General features: G+C 41.4%; 1 protein-coding gene across 1 annotated transcript in view; it reads right to left on the bottom strand.

The window, feature by feature from the left end:
• Positions 1-1,125: 1,125 nt before the first annotated feature.
• LOC145414219 (dolichol-phosphate mannosyltransferase subunit 3-like) overlaps positions 1,126-19,964 on the bottom strand; it is a 55,589-nt gene continuing 36,750 nt past the window's right edge. The window contains exons 2-3 of the mRNA XM_080283800.1: positions 12,809-12,889; positions 1,126-3,113 (exon numbers count right to left, since the gene is read on the bottom strand). Of these exons, the coding sequence (XP_080139926.1) occupies positions 2,907-3,113; positions 12,809-12,883 (282 nt within the window). The 5' untranslated portion in view covers positions 12,884-12,889 and the 3' untranslated portion in view covers positions 1,126-2,906. The remainder of the gene's footprint in view (positions 3,114-12,808; positions 12,890-19,964) is intronic.

The following is a 19,964-nucleotide window of genomic DNA, read 5'->3' as shown; positions in this document are numbered from 1 at the left end:
TCTATACAGTAAGCTATGCACTTACAATCGGGTCACAGAAGGTCTTTTGTAGACACGCTGAGGTCAGGCTTGAGTGTTTGCACTGGCTGGATGACACAGACAACCACGGAGGATCGGACCGGGTCACTTTAATCGTGGAAAACTTAATTTTTTTTTCATTATTTTGGGTATCTGTCATCGACAGCAACCACTAATGTGTACTGTATGCGAGTATGATGTTGATCCAGCTGGTTTTACCCAAATGAGAGAATTTTAAGTAAATTGTGCAAAATTCGGGAAGAGTAAACATGGTGGCGAACTGTGTTCTGTTTTCCGAGAAACTAACTTTTTGGCAAAGTTTCTTCATGTGAAGTTAATATTGGTCACAGATATCTGAATATTTGTGTGAATATCACATGGTGAGTGAAGTGAGTGCAAGAATTATCGTGGCATAAGTTTATTGAGTGTTGTAGGGAAGGTATATGGAAGAATTATTATAGAGAAAGTAAGAGAGACATCAGAGGTCCTAGTGAGTGATGCACAGGGTGGCTTTAAGAGTCAGAAAAGATGTGTGGGTCAAATATTTGCAGTGGAACAGATAGTGGAGAAGCCTTGTGACAAGGACTATAAGGTGTTTATGGCATTCATGAATCTGAAAAAAGCATACAATAAAGTGGACAGAGAAGAATTGTGGAAGGTTTTGCGCATGTACAGTGTTGATGGTAAGCTGCTAGGTGCCGTCAAGAGTTTTTATGATGGTAGTGAGGCATGTGTAAGGGTAAATGGGCATCTAAGTGAATGATTCACGATCAGTGTGGGCATTCAACAAGATTGTTCAATATATATGTGAATGGGGTGACATGTAATGGACAGAGAGATGGCACCGGTAATGATTGGTGATGGCTGGAATATCTCAAATTTGTTGAATGCTGATGATACAGTGCTACTTGCAAATACCAGACAAGAACTTGATAGACTAGTGCAGAGTTTTGCTGATGTCTGTGAGCGTCGTGCCTTGAGAGTAAATGCAGAAAAAAGTAAGGTGATGATTATCAAAAGAGAAGGTAACTCCCAGTGTGATGTTACAGTGAATGGAGAAAGACTGGAATTGATGAGAGAGTTCAAATACCTGGGTGCAGTTATACAAAAGGAAAGAAAACGTGCAAATGAAGTGAAAAGACACAAGGAAGGAAAGTAGCTGGTGCTATGAAGGCCTTGATAAGAGACAGGGGCTTGAGTGTTCCAGCTGTGCGAGGCCTACACAAAGGAGTGTTTAGTACTAACTTTAACATATGGGTGTGAGACTATGGTGTGGTATGAAAATGAAAAGTCATGAGTAAGAGCAGTGGAGATGGGACTGTGGAGTGCAGGGAGTGGATAGGATATGAAATAATGTGATTCGTGAAAGATCCGGAGTGAGGAAGACTGTGGACACCAGAATTGAAGACAGTGTACTGAGTCTGAGATGGTATGGTTACCGTATGTGGAGAGAATGGATAACAACTGAGTGGCAAAAAAGGTATATCTGAGCGAATTTGCAGGAGGAGGGAGGCAAGGTTGGCCAAGGAGAAGGTGGAGGGATATGGTGAATGAGTGTGTGAGGAAAAGAGGTAGAGAAGTTGGCGAGGTTAGGGAGCTAACAAGAGATTGAGATGGCTGGATGCATGTTGTGTAAAGGAGTGCAACATCAGGGATTTGGCACCCCTTTTTGATGTGACAGCGTTTGGACTGATACGTTTATGTGAAGCTATAGAACGTGGTGAAAGTTTTTGGCCTATTAGACAGAGCCAGAATTCTGGAGGCTTGAATGAGTGAATGGATGTGTGGCCCACTGAACTGGGCAAACTTGGGCTGTCTGGATGTTGCTACTCCTCACCCTACCCTAGGGTAGGAAAGGAGGTTCGGATGATGATGATATCTGAATGTCTGTACAGTAATTTATGTGGAACATAAAAAAATGATATGAACAATCGTGGCTGTCACAGTGAACAACCACCGTTGGTCCACATTGGCCCCAGTGAGGTGACACCTCACTGAGGCAGAGTGGGCACAACACAATATTTCCTATTTGTTCCCTTTTTACCTGTAAATTGTAAAACTGTGTGTATGTACGCATGCAAGTGTGAGCTTGAACACGCTGATGCGTTGTGTGAGTTTATAACCTTGTAAATATTCATAACACAGAAGGCCACCTAGAAAAAGAATAAGTGAAGTAACTTCAGAATGTTGAGATGAATCTACAGTCTATATGTTCCTTTTGTGTTTTGTCATTAAATACATGTTTTATTTTATATTTAAAATAACTTCAAGTGGTCTCAGTAAGTCAGCAAAATGTGCTAAATGTCATCGGCATGAATCCTGATATGCATCAAGTAATGTAAGATGGTAATTAACAAATTAAAGCTTGGGTCCATGTCTGCCCAAGTGTGTGGTCCAACTTTGCCTTGGAGTGTTGCATGAACTGAACCACAAAGGAATTTAAAATGCGATATGAAGAGATGGTTATTCAAAGGAACTTACATATACTGTAGCCCACTATGCAGGCATGATACCACAAATGTATGAACAATTTTCAATCACAGGCTTAGATGTCTTTAACAAGCTTGTCATTTTGTGATCTGGTATGATCTGGCAGGTACTACTTAATACATTAGACTCTAATAATGGGATATACATCTCTGGGTGTGCAGTACCCCCAAGTTAAAACTTTACCCATGTATGCAGAGGATTTACTGTACTGTACATGTGGGCTGTACAGTTTATGAATGAAGCTGTCCACTGTATAACATACTCTTAACACATTTACAAAATATGCAGTCAAGGAAGTCATACAAAGTCAGATTTTGTATATAAGTTTGGAATCTCCACTGTCAAATGTTCAGTGTTCTTTTGTATTAGCCTCAGAACTAGTATATGTGGAGCTGTATTCAGTCTAGTTTAAGTCCTTTCTTGGCCAGGTCTGCCTTGGCTTCTTTAATCTGCTGCTGGAGTTCTTTTGCTGCATCCTCACAGTCATTGAATGAGTAGACACGGTAAGCAATGATAGCAATGGATACCACTCCAAACATCCCCAGTAAGAAGAAGGGAAGAAGCAAGATCTCGTGGTAATAGTGGCTTGTGAACTCATTCTGGACCTGGGATGAGGAGAGACATCATTAGCAAGGCATACACTAAGCACCACTGGCTTGTCCTGTGAAAATCCCTGTATTACTGGAAACCATAATTTTACAGGACTCAGAAAGTAATCTAAATATATTTTTAAATAGAGAGCTTAAACACTGGGATACAAAAATCCAAGCCAGAGGATAATAAGAACTGTTCCCTTTTTGATAGGGAGGTGTCAAAATAATAAAAATGACATTTGGGGGGTCACTTGATTTAAGTAAGTGTTAGGCACCAATCCTGTGTACTGTAATTTCTTCTTAGTATGTCAAGCTTGCAGCACACAAACTGGACCAAACAGTCAAAATCAAGCCAAGAGAATTTACACATGAAGTTTGTCCAAAAGATATCTGTATTAACCTTAAGTCCTCAGTCAAGGCTTGATTATTTACTGTTTGGTCCGATTTGTGTGTCACAAGCTTGACACAGTAAAATGTTTGCAATAGAAATGACTAGTAACTGCACAGGATTGATGCCCAACACTTACAATAGGTGACCCTCCACGTCATTTTTAATTACACTAACACCTCCCTCACAAAAAGGGAACTGTTCCTATTACCCTCTGGCTTGGATTTCCACCTTCTCATTGATATTTTGAATCATATCAGAATCTTGCAAAATGGCTTAAAAGTGTTAATCTAGACATACAGGAGTTGCAAATAAGTTTACAAATCATTATCAACAAGAATGCCTGCAACTAAAAAAGTGATTTTTCCTCCATATATTTGGAATACTGTTGGTAGCAAGATGACTTTCAGACACAGCCCTAAGGTAACTGAGGGTTCTTTAAATACAGAAATTATTTCAATTTGATAAAACATAATTTTCACCCACACAGTAACTACCATATGGTCAAAGAGGAAGTGCTGTCTTGGTATGGTTACTAAAATGATTACCTTTTCTTTAACCATTATAAATATCTTTATTCTGAAGTTCATGCCACCTCACATGAAGCACAATGAGATGAAATATGAACAATACAGAGCATATGAAAAGTGCATCAAGTGCAATAGCTACTCTACTACTAGAACCACAAAACACATACAGCACTATGCCAAACTGTACTAGTGGTCCTTGTTGTAAGTCATGTTCCAAAATATCACCATTAATGTACTGTACATTTATACAGCTTTAAGGGTAGTCAAGACACTAACTGGCATTTTTCAATGACACTGTGGACCTTGACAGACAGATGGACAAACAGACAAAAACGAGAGAGAGAGAGAGAGAGAGAGAGAGAGAGAGAATAGGGAATTGGGCATTTGGTACTGTGTACAGTAATCCCTCTACTATCCGATGTAATAGAGCCAAAGGCATGTTCGGAAAGTGGTCCCGTCCGGATAGTGGGCCCCTGCCTGCTGGACTGGTACTTATGACCCTAACCCAACCTAACTTTGAAAGCCACCTAAATAACTCCCGACCGGATGCATAGCACTTATTTAAACCTATTTAAGACCCTATTCACACCAATAATGGCCATAAAGCATGAAGTAAATGAAAAGGAACCAGAGAATGAGGAATTAGAAGTATGGAAAATACTTAGCAGTGTACAGGCTACTTACAGCACGACTGTGGCCACCTCCTCTAAGGCTCTGGTAGTTGTGAAAATGCTCTTGAAGCACATACAGTAATCCAGTGTTGTGCTACACTTAATTCTTTGCACTGTGAGTTATAATTGTTTAACACTGCATATTCAGTTCTTAATTGCACAACGCCAGTTTCAACCGCCACTTTGCACTCCACACTTAATCCTTTGCACTCTAAATTCTAATTTCTTAACACTGCACAACACTGTAAATTCCCATACGGTCCAATGGTGAGGTATTGCAGTTTATTCACTCTTTATTCACAAAAAGGAGCTCGTGCGGCATCCATTGCCATAAACATCCACCCTCGGCAATGGTTAGGCAGTAACTGGGGACAGGGTTGCCAAATCTGAGCTCGGCCACATTACCAAACTCCTCAATTTTCATTACCAAATTTAACTTTTCATTACCAAATTCGTAAAGCTAGCATTTATTCTTCACTAATTATATATACAAGTGGAAATTAAAGTAATCACTCTCCTTATAATTAACAGCATGTTGATTATTTTCACGCTGTGTTGGCTAGCAGATTAATCAGATAGAGCAGACAATCCACCATCTCCATCCTGTGTATCCTCATACATGTGAAAAATCCATTTGGTAATGCATTATTCTGATTCATTACCACACAAATTTTTCATTACCAAATTGGCCCACATATGGTAATGAAAAATACCAAATGGCAACCCTGACAGGGGAGAGGGGAGGAAGGAAGGGGTGAAGGGGCCGTGGTGTAAACAGCTGTTTGGCGCTGCGCGGCAATTTCAAATTATGGGTGGGGAAAAAAAAAAGGCTGTGTGTATTATCACCGTACAGTGATATTACTGATCCCATTATAGTCACCGCACAGTGAAAAGAACAATGGCTTTATTATCACCAGTCGGTGATCATATGTTTTTCGGTATTTTAACCGAGAATCTGAAATAATTTATGGTTACTTATCAATTGCCATCATAGGATGTTAAAAGGTATTTACTAAAAATACAGTTATTCCATACTAAAATCAAAAGGTATTTAATAAAAATACATTTATTACATATTAAAATCAAAAAGTATTTTATGAAAATACATTTATTCCATATTCCATACTGAATATTAGGCCACAGTAAGATTTAAACAGTACTAGTTTTAAACAGTCTTAGTGGCAGTGGTATACAGAACATTACGCATCATTTGAATCACTACTAATTATCGCTTTCTTGCTTCCTTTTGTGGACTGCTTACTTGTTTTCCGTTTGACTCCAGCTTTAGCAACTTTAGAATGATTAAATCGTCCTAATACCTTTGACTCTTTAGGACGACCCCTCATTTTTACCGTAGGAAGATGAGCATTCATTCGCTGTAGTCGCTGTGAATCTGCTGTTGTGATTGGCGAAGCTGGTGTGTGTGACGTCGATGAAGCTGGTGTGTGTGACGTTGGTGAAGCTGGTGTGTGTGACAACGACGAAGCTGGTGTGTGTGACGTCGGTGAAGCTGGTGTGTGTGACGTCGGTGAAGCTGGTGTGTGTGACGTCGGTGAAGCTGGTGTGTGTGATGTCAGTGAAGCTGGTGTGTGTGACAATGATGAAGCTGGTGTGTGTGACGTCGGTGAAGCTGGTGTGTGTGACGACGATGAAGCTGGTGTGTGTGACGTCGGTGAAGCTGATGTGTGTAACGTCGGTGAAGCTGATGTGCTTGACATCTGTGGACTAGCAGCATACTGGTAATCATTACCCTGTTCCCAGCAAGTATGAATACGCTTCAGCATATCAAGTCGTGCTTTGTACACTTCAGTTCCACTATTAGTTAGCACTGCTGTGAGGCGCTGCACTGTCTCTTGACTCTCTCGGAATTTTTGGGCAGGGGTCATTGGACACTGGGGTCGTGTAATGTGCATGATGGAGGTCTTGGGTTCTAAAGCCACTGCAGGAATCAGTGTATTCCCCTTCCGCCATCGGGACTGCATGCTGATAGTTGAAACATCAATATTCTCTTGTCTTACAACGGCAATAATGTGATTACATGGCAAGAAATGTTGACATACTATAAAAAGTGCATGAGCAGCTGAGTTCAGCACCAGATTCACCCTTTCTCATTACTTTTTGGTCAGTAGACCCTATTTTCACAACAAAGAGGCCAGGCGAATCTAATGTGATCGATAAAGAATCTGAGGGCTTGGATAACTTATGGTGTTTCATCATGAATTTAACTGCATGTTCCGTGAACTGACTGTATAATTTGTTCAATAGAACATCATGAACTCCATATTCAACGGATGTACATGTCTGCAAAAACTGCTTGTAGGCTCGCTTATCATTTAAGATGGAATTATGAAGCATAATTTTACGTATGCACTCAGACATCGATGTAGTTGATGTTAGGAAGTGCTTTAGTTTACCGTTTTCTGCTTCAATGTGGTTGTTAGTGTCATTTCCAAATGTTAACTTAGCAGACCGTAGGTATGTGGCCCACATATCTTTACAGTTTATCCAGTTTGTACATATATATTGAAACATACTGGAATCTTGCTGTTGTAACACAGACAAGGTAGACCGAAAGGAATTTTCATTATGGGCATAGACAAGTTGTTTCAGAGTACCAAAAATTTCGTTCTTTTTAGTGACAGGAAGCACAAGTTCAGACACCTTTTTCTTGAAATATTTCAGGACATGAAATTTGCAAAGTAACAAGTCTGCTTTCGGAAGTAAGGCACGGACTGCTTGAATTTCGTTCTGGTCCTTGTCAGTCATAACTGTCTTGGTCTGGTTTACATTCTCCATCATCCTACAAAATGATGACATTACCTCCCGCATTATGTCTGCTGTTTCACTCCTTACAAATGCGTAAAAGACAGCCCTGCCACGACCTAGGTTGTCTTGGACAAGAATCATGTAGAGCGGTTAATTATATCTGTTAATTTTGTAAGTTCCATCCATGAAAATTATTTCTGGATATTTACAGTACATGCTTATCATCTCATTAGTAGCAAATGCAATCATTTGGATGGCCCTACTTTCATCCGCTGATATATCTACCTTTCCTTTTCCTGCATCCACAATTTCATCCACTATTTCTGTCAACTTACCGATGTCTGACATTCCATCCTCACTTTGCACTTTCCGCTTCAAATTTCGTACATCTTGCATGGTTACTGCTTTATGGTATTTACCCTGGAGGAAGGATTTTAATTGCTTGTTGTCTGGGTTAAGTTTCACTACATCCTCTGCGTCTCCCATCTCCGAACTTGTCAGTCTGCGTTTCTGGCTAGCTACACTGACCTCATGATTATGCTGCAGATACGTCTTTGTGATAACCAGCTTGTTTTTTCTTGCTGTTAGTGCCACCAACACATTACAGCCACATGGAAGATATTGCTGTTTTTGTCTTATACCCAGTCCTTTCCGTTTCGGACTGCCGTAGTGTACACACACGAATGAAACAGAGCCGTACTTCAGTTCGACAGGGATTTGCTGCTGACGACGCTTATTTTCACTGATAACGGAGCTAGAAGACTTCACTCAAAACACGGACCCTGTGTGATTCTGATATTTCTTGAAAAAGTACTCAAATTCTACAAAAGAGTTAAACGTGTCAGTGGAGAAAATATCCCTGAAGACAGATGTTGTGTCTGTACCGGTACATGTGTCTGCCTGTATGTCGTCTTGCCCGTAGTCAGCAGATGAACTAGCTGGATATTCCTGTGGTTCTGCTGACGTGTGTAACTCCATGTCGTTTGGCTCATGGTTGGTAGGAGAAGGATAATCTGGAACTTCTGCATGTCTTCCTCCATGTTGTCTTGCCTGGTAGGAGAAGGATAATCTGGATATTCTGCATAATTGTCTTCCTCCATGTTGCCTTGGCTGAGGTCAGCAGGTCACTGATACTATTGAGTCGAATGCCAGACTATACTGCGGTGGCGGGAGTGGAGGCGACTGTTTACAAAACACGTCCCCGCACCTCCCTTCCTAATCCCCCTTCACTACCCTAATGTTGTAACTACTTGTCTGAGTGATAAACAAAGCTCCTGAAATCCCTCCCTCAATACTTCCCCTCCTTACCCTTCACTACCCTAATGTTGTAACTACTTGTCTGAGTGATAAACAAAGCTCCTGAAATCCCTCCCTCAATACTTCCCCTCCTTACCCTCTCACCATCTCCCTCCTTACTCCCCCTTCACTGGCCTCTAACTACTACCAGTGATAAACAAAGCTCCTGATATCCCTCCCTCCCAATCCCCCTTCACTACCCTCAGAACACTTAGCCAATGTCCGTACACCGTGATAATAACGTTACCAGCAATATCACCGCGCTGTGATAATAACGTCACCTGTAATATCACCGAGCTGTGATCATAATGTCACCTTTAATATCACTGTGCGGTGATAATAGTCACTCCCAAAAAAAAAAAGGATTTTGGGGGGATTTTTTTTCATTTTTTGGCCATTTTTGGGTTCCGAAGGTCCAGGCCCACAATGTCTGGTAAGTGGGATGTCCGGAAAGTGGGCGTCCGGATAGTACAGGGATTACTGTACTTTGATGCATGTACGCTGGCGGTGGAGGAGGGGAGGACACCATCTTTATAGGGCCATGTTCTTAGCATTCTGTTTCTCACCATCAATAACATTGGCAAAAAAATAAATAAATAAATCCAAATGTAGCCGTATGAAATTCTCTGTTCCCAGTCCAACTTCTACTATGACTTACATGATCAGAAAAGTTTTCACAATATACAATTCCAACCTCAGTGTGATGAGGCCATGAATGTGTAGTCAAAACTTACTGCCCATCATAAGTTACCAGGGAATCTACCAAAATTAACATGGAGGTGAAAGGCAAGGACTGAGAACTATGCTATAATTAAAGGTTATTACCTTTTCTTAATTACTGTCCTTATCTGATGAGAGGTCAACATATGGTGGCACTGTGCACCTTCAGTGGAACAGCTGCAAAAACCCTGGTCTGACCCTAGTGAGGCGCTATCACAAGGCAGTGCTGGTTCTGTGTATCAGTACCTGTATGTATTGTACTGTTCCTGTTGAGAGTCCCATAGTAGTTTCTTACCTGTAATCAACAGGTCTGCATGGCCAGACAGACTGCGGTTAAGTAACAACAATAACACCCTCCTTCACAAGTTGTTTAATATTTGCTACAACTAGACAAACTTTATAGGAATAAGAACAACCTCTTTTAGTGAAGGGGTTAGAAACGATCTCCATTAACACTTTCAGTATGCCTCTGTTTTGTGCATTGCTATCATCGAATTATCTTGACTGTATAACAGTGCTTCTTAAGTCATTTCAGTGTCAGTCACCCTGGAGTTGTTATGAAAAGAAATTCATCCACCCATGACTAAATTTCCTTACCTTTTTGGTCATTATGGTCTTTCCACCCTTGTGTATAATTAATCTTGTTGCACAGGAAAAATAATTAACTCATTCTTTAAGTGTTTGTTTTAATCAAGTTTTTGATCCTCCTAAAAATATGCAAAGAAAACAAGGAGTCACATAATTTTTTAAAACAAAATAACTATTTATTTTTTCTAGTTTACATGAACAACAGTGTTAGTACCTTGTGTAATGTGGTGTATAAAAGCCCACGTTGCCTAGGGGCATAGCGGGGGGATCCTCTCTTTGGCTCAGTGGTAACATGCGCACCTATGAAGCACGAGGGCCTGAGACAGAATCTCAGCCAGGACAGTGTGATTTATTTATTAAGTTTCAGTTCGGTTATTACACTAGTTGGCAGTAGTGTGGGATGTGAGGCGAAGCTTAGAGGGCAATGATGTTGCTGACAGTGTCTTAGACCTTACATCCCTGGGGTGAGCTGTCCAGTGTGGTCTGCAGCGCCTCCAATGGTGGCCTCCAATGTGATACGCTACCATGTGTGTGTTCGAAACTGACCAAATTAATCACCAAGGGGAGAAAAGAGTGATGTAATGGGGTGTCTAAAAGCCCATGTTGCGTTGAGGCAAAGCAGGGATCCTCTCTTTGGCTCAGTGGTAATGTGTGCACCTATGATGTGCGGGGGCCTGGGATTGAATCTAGGCCAGGTCAGTGTGATTAATTTAAGTTTCAGTTCGGTTATTACGCCAGATTCTTTGAAACAACTTTTTATTAATGTGTATGTTTACCAAAACAATGCACACTTCTCTCAACGAATAGTGTTAGTAAAGCCTTAGATGCCATCTCCTGACAAAAACTAATCCACAAAATATACAACACAAACATGGAGAACAACACCAAATTCCATCTTGCCAACTATTTGCCTGGCAGACATGCACATGTTATATTTAAGGGCAAAACATCACAAACAAAATATCTCAAATGGAGCTCCATCAGGCTTTGTTCTTTCAAACTCTTCAATCTACACATGTATGATCTTCCCACACCCCTGACACCCACAGATATTGCTTAATATGTGGATTACATCACCATAACAACCATACACCATACTGCAGACACTGTCTGCACCTAACACACAGCAAACTAGGGTTGTGGACAACAGGCTGACAATTGCTCCAGTGAAATCCACCATCATATTCATCACCAGCAGTAAACATGAACACAGGTCCTCCCCTCCCATCACATTTAACAATGTATGCCTATGTGTGCCACATACACACACCTTCCACTACGATCCTTGGAATGACATATAACACCAGACTCACCGTCAAAGACCATGTAAATGATATCAGAGTACTCCCAGATTCAGTGCACTCAGGGCAACTACAAGGCCAGATTTGGGGCAACAAAAAGAAACATTCTTTACCCTGCAAACATACATTAGACCAGTGATGTCTTATGACTCCTTGACATGGGCTCCCATCCTATCAAACACTCACTACAAAACCTTGCAAACAATGCAGAACAATTCCTTAAGCATCACCACTGGCTACACCAAAAACCACTCCCATAGCTCATTTATAATCTGAAACTAAAGTCCTCCCTGTCAGAGACTACTGTGATATGAGAGATACAATCCTATGCAGCAGCCTGTGCCAGTCAACTCCCCCATCATTAAATGACACAGAGACACAACACACCAGGCACATAAAACAATCACCACACAAACATTATCAAACCCTTTACAACAATATCCCACCTCCAAACATTTCAACACCAGCAAATGAAGAAACATTTACATATTCACTTCACACACAGAACAATAAAACACCCTGATCATAACTCTGCATTACAAGCCTCTGTCCTGACATCCACACATCATATGAGTCCTTGAACAGATACAATCAGGTTCATTTAGTTAGGCTTAGAGTGGGGCATCACCCAGCCCTTCTCAGCTACCAGCTTGGATTTGGGTAGGGTGGATGCACAGATGATTATGTGTCATGCATGAAGAATAGGTCCACACAATATAAAACACCTGCCACACTCAGGGTACGGCCACACTTGCTCCAAACATGTGATCGTCAAGAAGAAGCAAGGCTCAGGGGTCTGTCCAACATTCAGCCTCAGATATTGAAACGGCTCTTACTTGGTGGTTCATCACGTCGATCACATGTTTCGGGCAAGTGTGACCGCACCCTAAGACGCAAACACAATATCAATGATGTAGAGAACCTATGGGGCAACCCCATAGGGGGGGTTGGTTACCTATGGTCAACAGGTCTGCTAAAGACCGGTGTTGAGCAACAACTACGACACCATCAAAACAAAAATGACAATCAGAACACTTTTATGCTTAGCTGCATGCATGTTTTCTGATCATCAGTGACTAGGTTGTATCTGCACTACCATGATAAACTTCTCAAACCATGGTTCATTTCCTTCTCCGAAGCACCCTGCATTACCGAATCAACAAACTGAAATTCTCAGCTCTACAGCCATTAAAATGCAATAGGAACTTACTATCCACTTTAATGTTAATGCCCTTTTTTTATTGAGTATAGAAAAAATCTTAACATGACTAAACTGTCACTGACCTTTCATATTTCTGTCACCTATCTTTCAACCCTCTAATTTCATTCATCCCCCAAATAATTTTATTCACCCTTGGGTGAACGATTCATCACTTTAAGAAGCACTATTGTAAAAGAACACTAACAGTGTAGGGTTCAGCACTCTTGCAAGCACTACCTGACTTACCATGTTAGTGACTACAGCTGACCAGGGGCCCAAGAAGAGGATTGCACCTGTCACCCACTCTAGCAGTTTGGTCATGTTGCTCTGAAAGGCAAAATATTATGTTGAAATGCGGGATTTCCTAGATAGGATGTACTGGAGGGTTCTCAGTGCTTCTCATATTTTTCCATTACGTGTTAGAGTTGCCAATTAGTCCACCATTTTGAGCGAGTTATTTTGTAAAGTTGTAAATTAATGTTTGTGCTCTTTTTTTCTATAATTATTTACGTGACTGTTTGTTAAATTATGTAATGTTATCTCAGTTTGTATACTACATACTGTACTTTAAAGTGTTACACAGTGTAAGTAAACTCTGGATACTTTGGATGTCTCCGAGTTGGTAACCGCTGATTCTCCATGAAAGTAATACATCATTCTAGTAAACAGGAAACTTATATAAGGATGGCAAAGGGACTAAAGGGTTTTCAGTTCAGTTTGAGTTCAGTTCAGTGTTAGTGCAGCTAGTGACGATTGTATAGCTTCCTGTACGTATGAAGACAGTGAACTTGAGAAGGCAGTGTTTATTTACAACGCCTGAGCTGATCTCATTGATGCATATTGAAAGGCTGACCATAGGAAGAACAACCCACTGGGCAACGTCCTTCCTAATACTGCTGGAGCCTGTGGCAGTGTAGGATGGGAATGTAACAGTAACAATGTGGTGAAGCAAGTATTGGCAAATGGTGGTTCCAAAGAAAATGAGGTCTAGGATCTTAGAAGTCCGTAACCAGATCACTAGTGGGCACCTGGGGGTGAAGAAAATGCTAAGTCAGCTATGACAGTAGTTCTACTGGACTGGCATGTGTCAGGATGAAGAGTGGTATCGTGCCTGCGATGTGTGCTGTGCCAAGAAGGGACCCATGAAACGTGGTTGTGCCTCTCTCCAGCTGTACCAAGTGGGTGCACCGATGGAAAGATTCATGGTGGACATTGCTGGACCTCTGCCACTCACTGAATGAGGAAACTGGTACATATGTGTTGCCATGGACTACTTCACAAAATGGCCTGATGCCTATGCCATCCCCGATCAAGAAGCGCGACTGTTGCTTAGATGTTGGTTGACCAGGTTTTCTGTCATTCTGGGATGTCACAGGAGCAACATTCAGACCAGGGTAGAAACTTCACGTCTGCTGTGTTCCGTGAATGCTGAAAGTTACTGGGGATCAAGAAGACTAGGACGACCTGATTAAGGCCACAGTCAGGTGGGATGGTGGAGAAATTCAACTGGACCCTGGGACAAGAACTGGCCAAGTACTGCATTGAGGGACAGACGGAATGGGACCAGATATTACCTGCACTGCTGATGGCATATCGGTCTGCATCCCATGAGTCTACTGGCTACACCCCTGGAAAACTGATGCTGGGCCACGAGTTACGTTTACCTGTTGACTTGTTAATGTGAAGACCACCTGGTGAAGAGCTGCCTACAGACACCTCCAGCTATCCGAAGCATCTTCAAGAAAGGCTGGCTGAGGTACATTATTAACCCCCAGGCACCGGGCATGGGTAGACCTATCCATGTCCCAGAACCAGGTTATTTTCAGGAAAATCAATTCAATTTTCCCCCCAGTATTTTTTTTTCCATTACAATCACAAATGACAAAAATACACAAAAAGCATGTACTTATTCTCTGTTGGTGATTTGGAGGTGGTGGTGTGGTGTGAGGGAGCCAGTGTGTGGTGGCTGGGCTGAACATGTTCAAGGTCGTGGTGGTGTGTTGGCGGTATTGGTGGAGGGCAGAGAGAGAATTACCTGGTGCCAAAATAAATGTTGAGTGTGTATTGTTTCTCTCACTAATTCACAGTGCTGTATGAACACAATATTACAGCTAAAATAGCAAAAAAAACACAAGAAAATAACTAATAAAGGTTGGCTTATTTTATGTTTTCCATGATACTTATTTTCTAACAAATTTATGTCTATTTATTTATTCACTATTACTTACACACTATTTACACATTATTTTACTGTTTTTAGTAATTCTTGACAGTATGATACTCCCTAAAGTCTGGCTGTGGTCAGTACAAGTGTACTCAAGCACCCATACACTCTCCCCCACACCCCTCAGGGCCCCCTAGTAGCTCTCCCCACCACCCCACCCCACCCCACCCCTCCCAACCCCTACGCCTACCCTGAACCAGTATCAGCTGGTTCCAAAGCCAAACTCCCCCTATGCCAGCCTCCCACCACCCTCCACCACAGCCCTCCTCACTCCTGGGCTGCCCTCCCACTCCCCCACCCACACCCCCGCCCCCTCCCCTGGCCAGCCAGCATTACCCTGCGCACCAGCCATGCCGGGACAAAACTCTGAGTCCATATGGCACGCTACTAAGTTCAAACGTGCCGGTAAAAAATTAAAACATCACATGACGTGGACCATAGGCCATTACAAAACGCCATATGACATGGACTGGCACCTAGGGGTTAAGTACAAGAAGCTCTAAAGGTTTCAGGCGAAGTGATGAAGTGCAAGTATAATGCCAAGGCAAGTGAGGTGAGCTTCAAGGATGGTGACAAAGTTTGATTATACAATCTGCAGCGGGAGAAGGGACAGTCACTGTAGGTACAAAGCCCGTGGGGTGTGCCTTACACTGTGATGAACTGCCATAATGTACCGGACGTAATGTACCAGACTCAGTGAGGCAGGAAATCTCACCCAAAGGTGGTACACATGAATCGTCTGTGGCAGCACCATGGGCCAGGACAGTACAGCTGGGACGTCTCCAAGGAATCGTGTTCACCCGCAGCTGAGGATGTCTAAGAGGACCAAGAGGCTGAAGTACAAGAGGGTGGTGACAGTTTCCCAAGGGAAGAAGTGCATCAGGAAGAGGAGCAAGACATTCCAGGAGGAGTGAGCTGTGTGGAGGAGCAGGGACATTGTCAGAGGACACATGGGAAAAGACATGATAAGTGGAAGGACAATTTTTTGTGTACAGTAATTAAATGTTTAGTTTGGATTAAGGGTTATGTTTGTAGATATTGTGTAGTTTTGTTGGGAAGACAAAGGACTAGGGAAGGGGTAGTGTTGAGAAGCGGGATTTGCTAGATATGATGTATTGGAGCGTTCTCAGTGTTTCTCATATTTTTCTGTTACATGTCAGAGTTGCCAATTAGCCTGCCATTTTGTGTGAGTTATTTTGTAAATTTGTACATTAATGTCAGTGCTCTTTTCCTCTGTAATGTTTTTTCTATTTTTTATGATTGCTTGTTAAATTATGTAATTTTATCTCAGTTTGTATGCTAAATACAGTACAGTACTTTAAAGTGTTACACAGTGTAAGTAAACTCTGGATACTTTGGATGTCTCCGAATTGGGAACCATTGATTCTCCATGAATGCAGTACATCATTCTAGTAAACAGGAAACTTATATAAGGATGGCAAAGGGACTTGAGGGTTTTCAGTTCAGTTTGAGTTCAGTTCAGTGTTAGTGCAGCTAGTGACGACTGTATAGCTCCCCGTACGTATGAAAACACTGAAGTGTAGTTGGCAAGCATAACTGTAATTATTTGGAAAATAAAGACTGCAAACTTGAACCCAGTGTTTATTTACAACACCTGAGCTGATCTTGTTGATACACACTGAAAGACTGGCCATAAGAGGAACAACTCACTGGGCAACGTCCTTCCTATCCTGAACTACTACTGCTGGGGCCTGTGGCAGTGTGGGACGGGGATGTAACAGTAATAATGTGGTGATGCATCTGACCTAATGCCGATGTCTTTACTCATTGCCCATTACTGTATTTTAAACTGGACATAAAATGGCTTGTGAAAGAAAAAAAAAACTTTTAGTAAATTCTGATCAGTTAAATATGTTTTGTTAATTGTTGATGGTCCAAGGCAAACATATAGCTGACAGTTAAGGAGCGATATTGAGAGAAGCGGGTTGACAACAGTCTCCCATGTTCCTAAACACCCTTGCTATAATGAAAGTCAGTTGTAAAACATTGTACAGTACTTTGCTTTTTGCTTATTATGTATACAATAGTGCTACATTTTTATATTAATGTGGAGGTATTTAGAGGTTAGTGCGAGTCCATAACAAGTGATGGCAATGATGTAGTGTGCTTTATACAGGGGCATGTTTGTTGATTACCAGTTGGCTAAGCAGAGAAGACTTGTGTCATATTTCATTTGATTTGTTTGTTAAAGCATATTTTTTCAGTTATGGAAGTGAATGTGTTGTCTGTGGGTAATACGACATCAGAAGCAAGTTACAGCAGTTTCATAATACACTGAATCAAGACTGAATGTGGGAAAAATACCATAACATAGGTGTGGAGTATGAATCTGACAAAAATGGGGTACTTTTAAGGTAAATAAAATGTGTAAATATTCACTGTATTTGATTTTTTCGTTTGTATTCTCTGTGGTTTTAATATACACAGGCTACAAGCAATTGATATAGCGATAAATAAAGTGTATTTCTACTTTTAATGTCCTTTTGTATTTTTGAATGACAATATGAATGGTAAAGTAGGGAATGTGAAGGTGGATGGAGTAGTTGGTGAGTGGGGTGTGCCTGCAGAAATGGATGAGAATGGCAGTGCTTTAGTGGACATTTGTGTCAGGAGGGGATTGGTGATAGCTAATACCCTCTTCAGGCACAAAATAATCCACAGGTATACATGGCGAGTGTTCCGAAGGGTGGGTGGTGAACTGAATGAATGGAAGGTAATGATTATGTGCGTGTGGATGAAAGGATGCGAAGGTGTGTAATGGATGCGAGAGCATTTAGAGGCTGGGGGATACGACTTTCTGACCACCACTTGGTGGTGGTGAGCATCAAGGTCCAAATGAAATGGAGAAACAGAAGAAGGGAAGGACGGGAGGAAGTAGTATATGCAAGGAGTCAAAAAGTTACAAGAGGATGAGAAAAAGGCAGAATATAAGAGGGAAGTAGTGGAGTGACTGGGTAAATATAGATTGCAGCAGATGGGGGATGTGAAAGGTGTATGCAAGATATTCACAGAAGAAATCTGTGCAGCATGTGAGGTAGTGTATAGGGTGATGAGAAGACAAAAGGGGGTGCAGGGAACAGCATGGTGGAATGAAGAGGTGAGACAGGCTGTGGCACAAAAGAAGAAAGCATATGGTGAGTGGATGAGAAACAGGGACATGGAAGTAGTTGAAAGACGGAAAACATAGTTATATGCAGAACGGAAAAGAGAGGTGAAAAGATTGGTAAGAGAGAGTAAGAGACTGGATGAGGAATTTGGGAGGAATTTGGAAGGAATCTGAGTGTAAAGTAAGAGGGAATGTCAGATAATGTTCTGGACAGAGGTAAAGCGAGTTAGACAGGGTGGCAATGAAGTTAGACAGACAGTGAAAGATACAAATGGTACATTTATTCATTTTTTATATATATATTTTTTTAAAATAAATAACAGAACAGAGGAAGGAGAAACAAATGAGTAAAAAAAAAAAAAAAAAACTCCATACACCAGATTACTGGTGTCCTCCGTTCATAAAATATCTGTAACAGTTAGACTTGAACAGTTGTGGGTTGAAATTTGGAGGAAAACAACTCTGGAGAAGCGAGTTCCAGAGAGATGCAGTTTGGGGAATGAAAGAATTCTCATAGGCAGAAGTTCTGCAATATGGCTGAGTGACACTCCAATCATGAGCGCTACCAGATGCCCGAGTAGCACGAGGGAGGGCATGGAGAGGTGGCACCATGGACGCAACTTCGTCTGAGTATTTGCCAAAAAATTATCTGTAAAATAATGCAAGGGAGGCAACATTCCTTCTTACTTGCAAGGGAGGTAGTTTATATGTAATGGCAGGGTTGTTAATAATTCTAACAGCTTTGTTCTGAATTTTGTCTAGTTGTCTTAATGCAACCCCTCCACAACCATTCCACGGGGGTGAGCAATATTCAAGCTGAAAGCGTACGACTCTTATAAATTATAGCTAACTGTTCACCGGCGAAGAAGTTACGGACTCTGTACAATAATCCAAGTTTCTTTGAGGCGGTTTTAGCAAGTGATCTGACATGAAATGTCCAGCTGAGGGCACTGTTAAGTGAGACGCCAAGAATTTCAATACTTTTGGAGATGGGAATATTAGTAGCACTAAAGGTAATGTACGAATCTGGCAATATCTGTCTATTAGTAAACTGTATATACTTAGTTGTACTAGCATTAAAAGAGACAAGGTTGTTTTGTCCCCATTCACTGATTGTAGATAGATCTTGATTTATGGAGATGGCTGTACTGAGTTGAGAGGTGGAGATATTAGACTTTGTAAATGGATGTCTGAGTGTGAATGAACTAGGTAGTGTTGAGTCATCTGCATATGAGTGAATGGGATTGTGGGTGACAGATAAGAGATCATTAATATGAACCAGAAATAGGGTTGGCGCCAGAACTGAGCCCTGCGGCACGCCGGCGTTAATTGAGTGGAAATTGGAATATACATCATCTACTTTTACTCTTATTTTCCTGTCACTAAGATATGAAGAAATCAAAGGAACAAAAGACGTTAGCCCATAGCAAGGGAGTTTGGACAGCAGGGAATGGTGCCATACTCTGTCGAAAGCTTTAGAGATATCAAGAGCTACTGCATGAGTTTCTCCAAAAAGATCAATTGATTGATGAATGGTATGAGTTAAGAGATTGAGTATGTCAATGGTGGATCTTTCGTGGCAAAAACCATATTGTCTATCACTAATTAAGTTGTTGGATTCAAGATGTTTAACAATGTGCTTATTAATTAAAGTTTCAAATACCTTACCAAAAGAAGATGTGATAGCTATTGGTCTGTAATTGGAGGGGTCAGACGAACTTCCTTTCTTCGGAACTGGGTGGATATTGGCTTCTTTCCATGAATTTGGGAATAAAGAAGTACGTATGCATAGTCTGAATAATTTAGCTAGGACACAGGCAAGTTCAGGGGAACACTTTTTCAAAACAATTGGCGGAATTCCATCTGGGCCTGGAGCTTTGTTGGTAATTTCTAAATCCATCCCAGTCTGCCCTATCAAAGTGCCATCGGGTCACCCTGACAGGTTCTGAACAGGGAGGTGTGGGAGGGTTAACTAATGAGGCTTTGATGAGATTGTAGTCAGAGGATCCAAGTGGTGACAGTACCTCTATCCTGTATTGATCTGGATTATT

The sequence above is a fragment of the Coenobita brevimanus genome, chromosome 13 (assembly GCF_032717465.1).
Source record: "Coenobita brevimanus isolate Jiangsu-jjx chromosome 13, ASM3271746v2, whole genome shotgun sequence".
Lineage (NCBI taxonomy): Eukaryota > Metazoa > Arthropoda > Malacostraca > Decapoda > Coenobitidae > Coenobita > Coenobita brevimanus.
The sequence above is the reverse complement of the archived record's forward strand: the minus strand, read 5'-3'. Positions and strand labels throughout refer to the sequence as shown.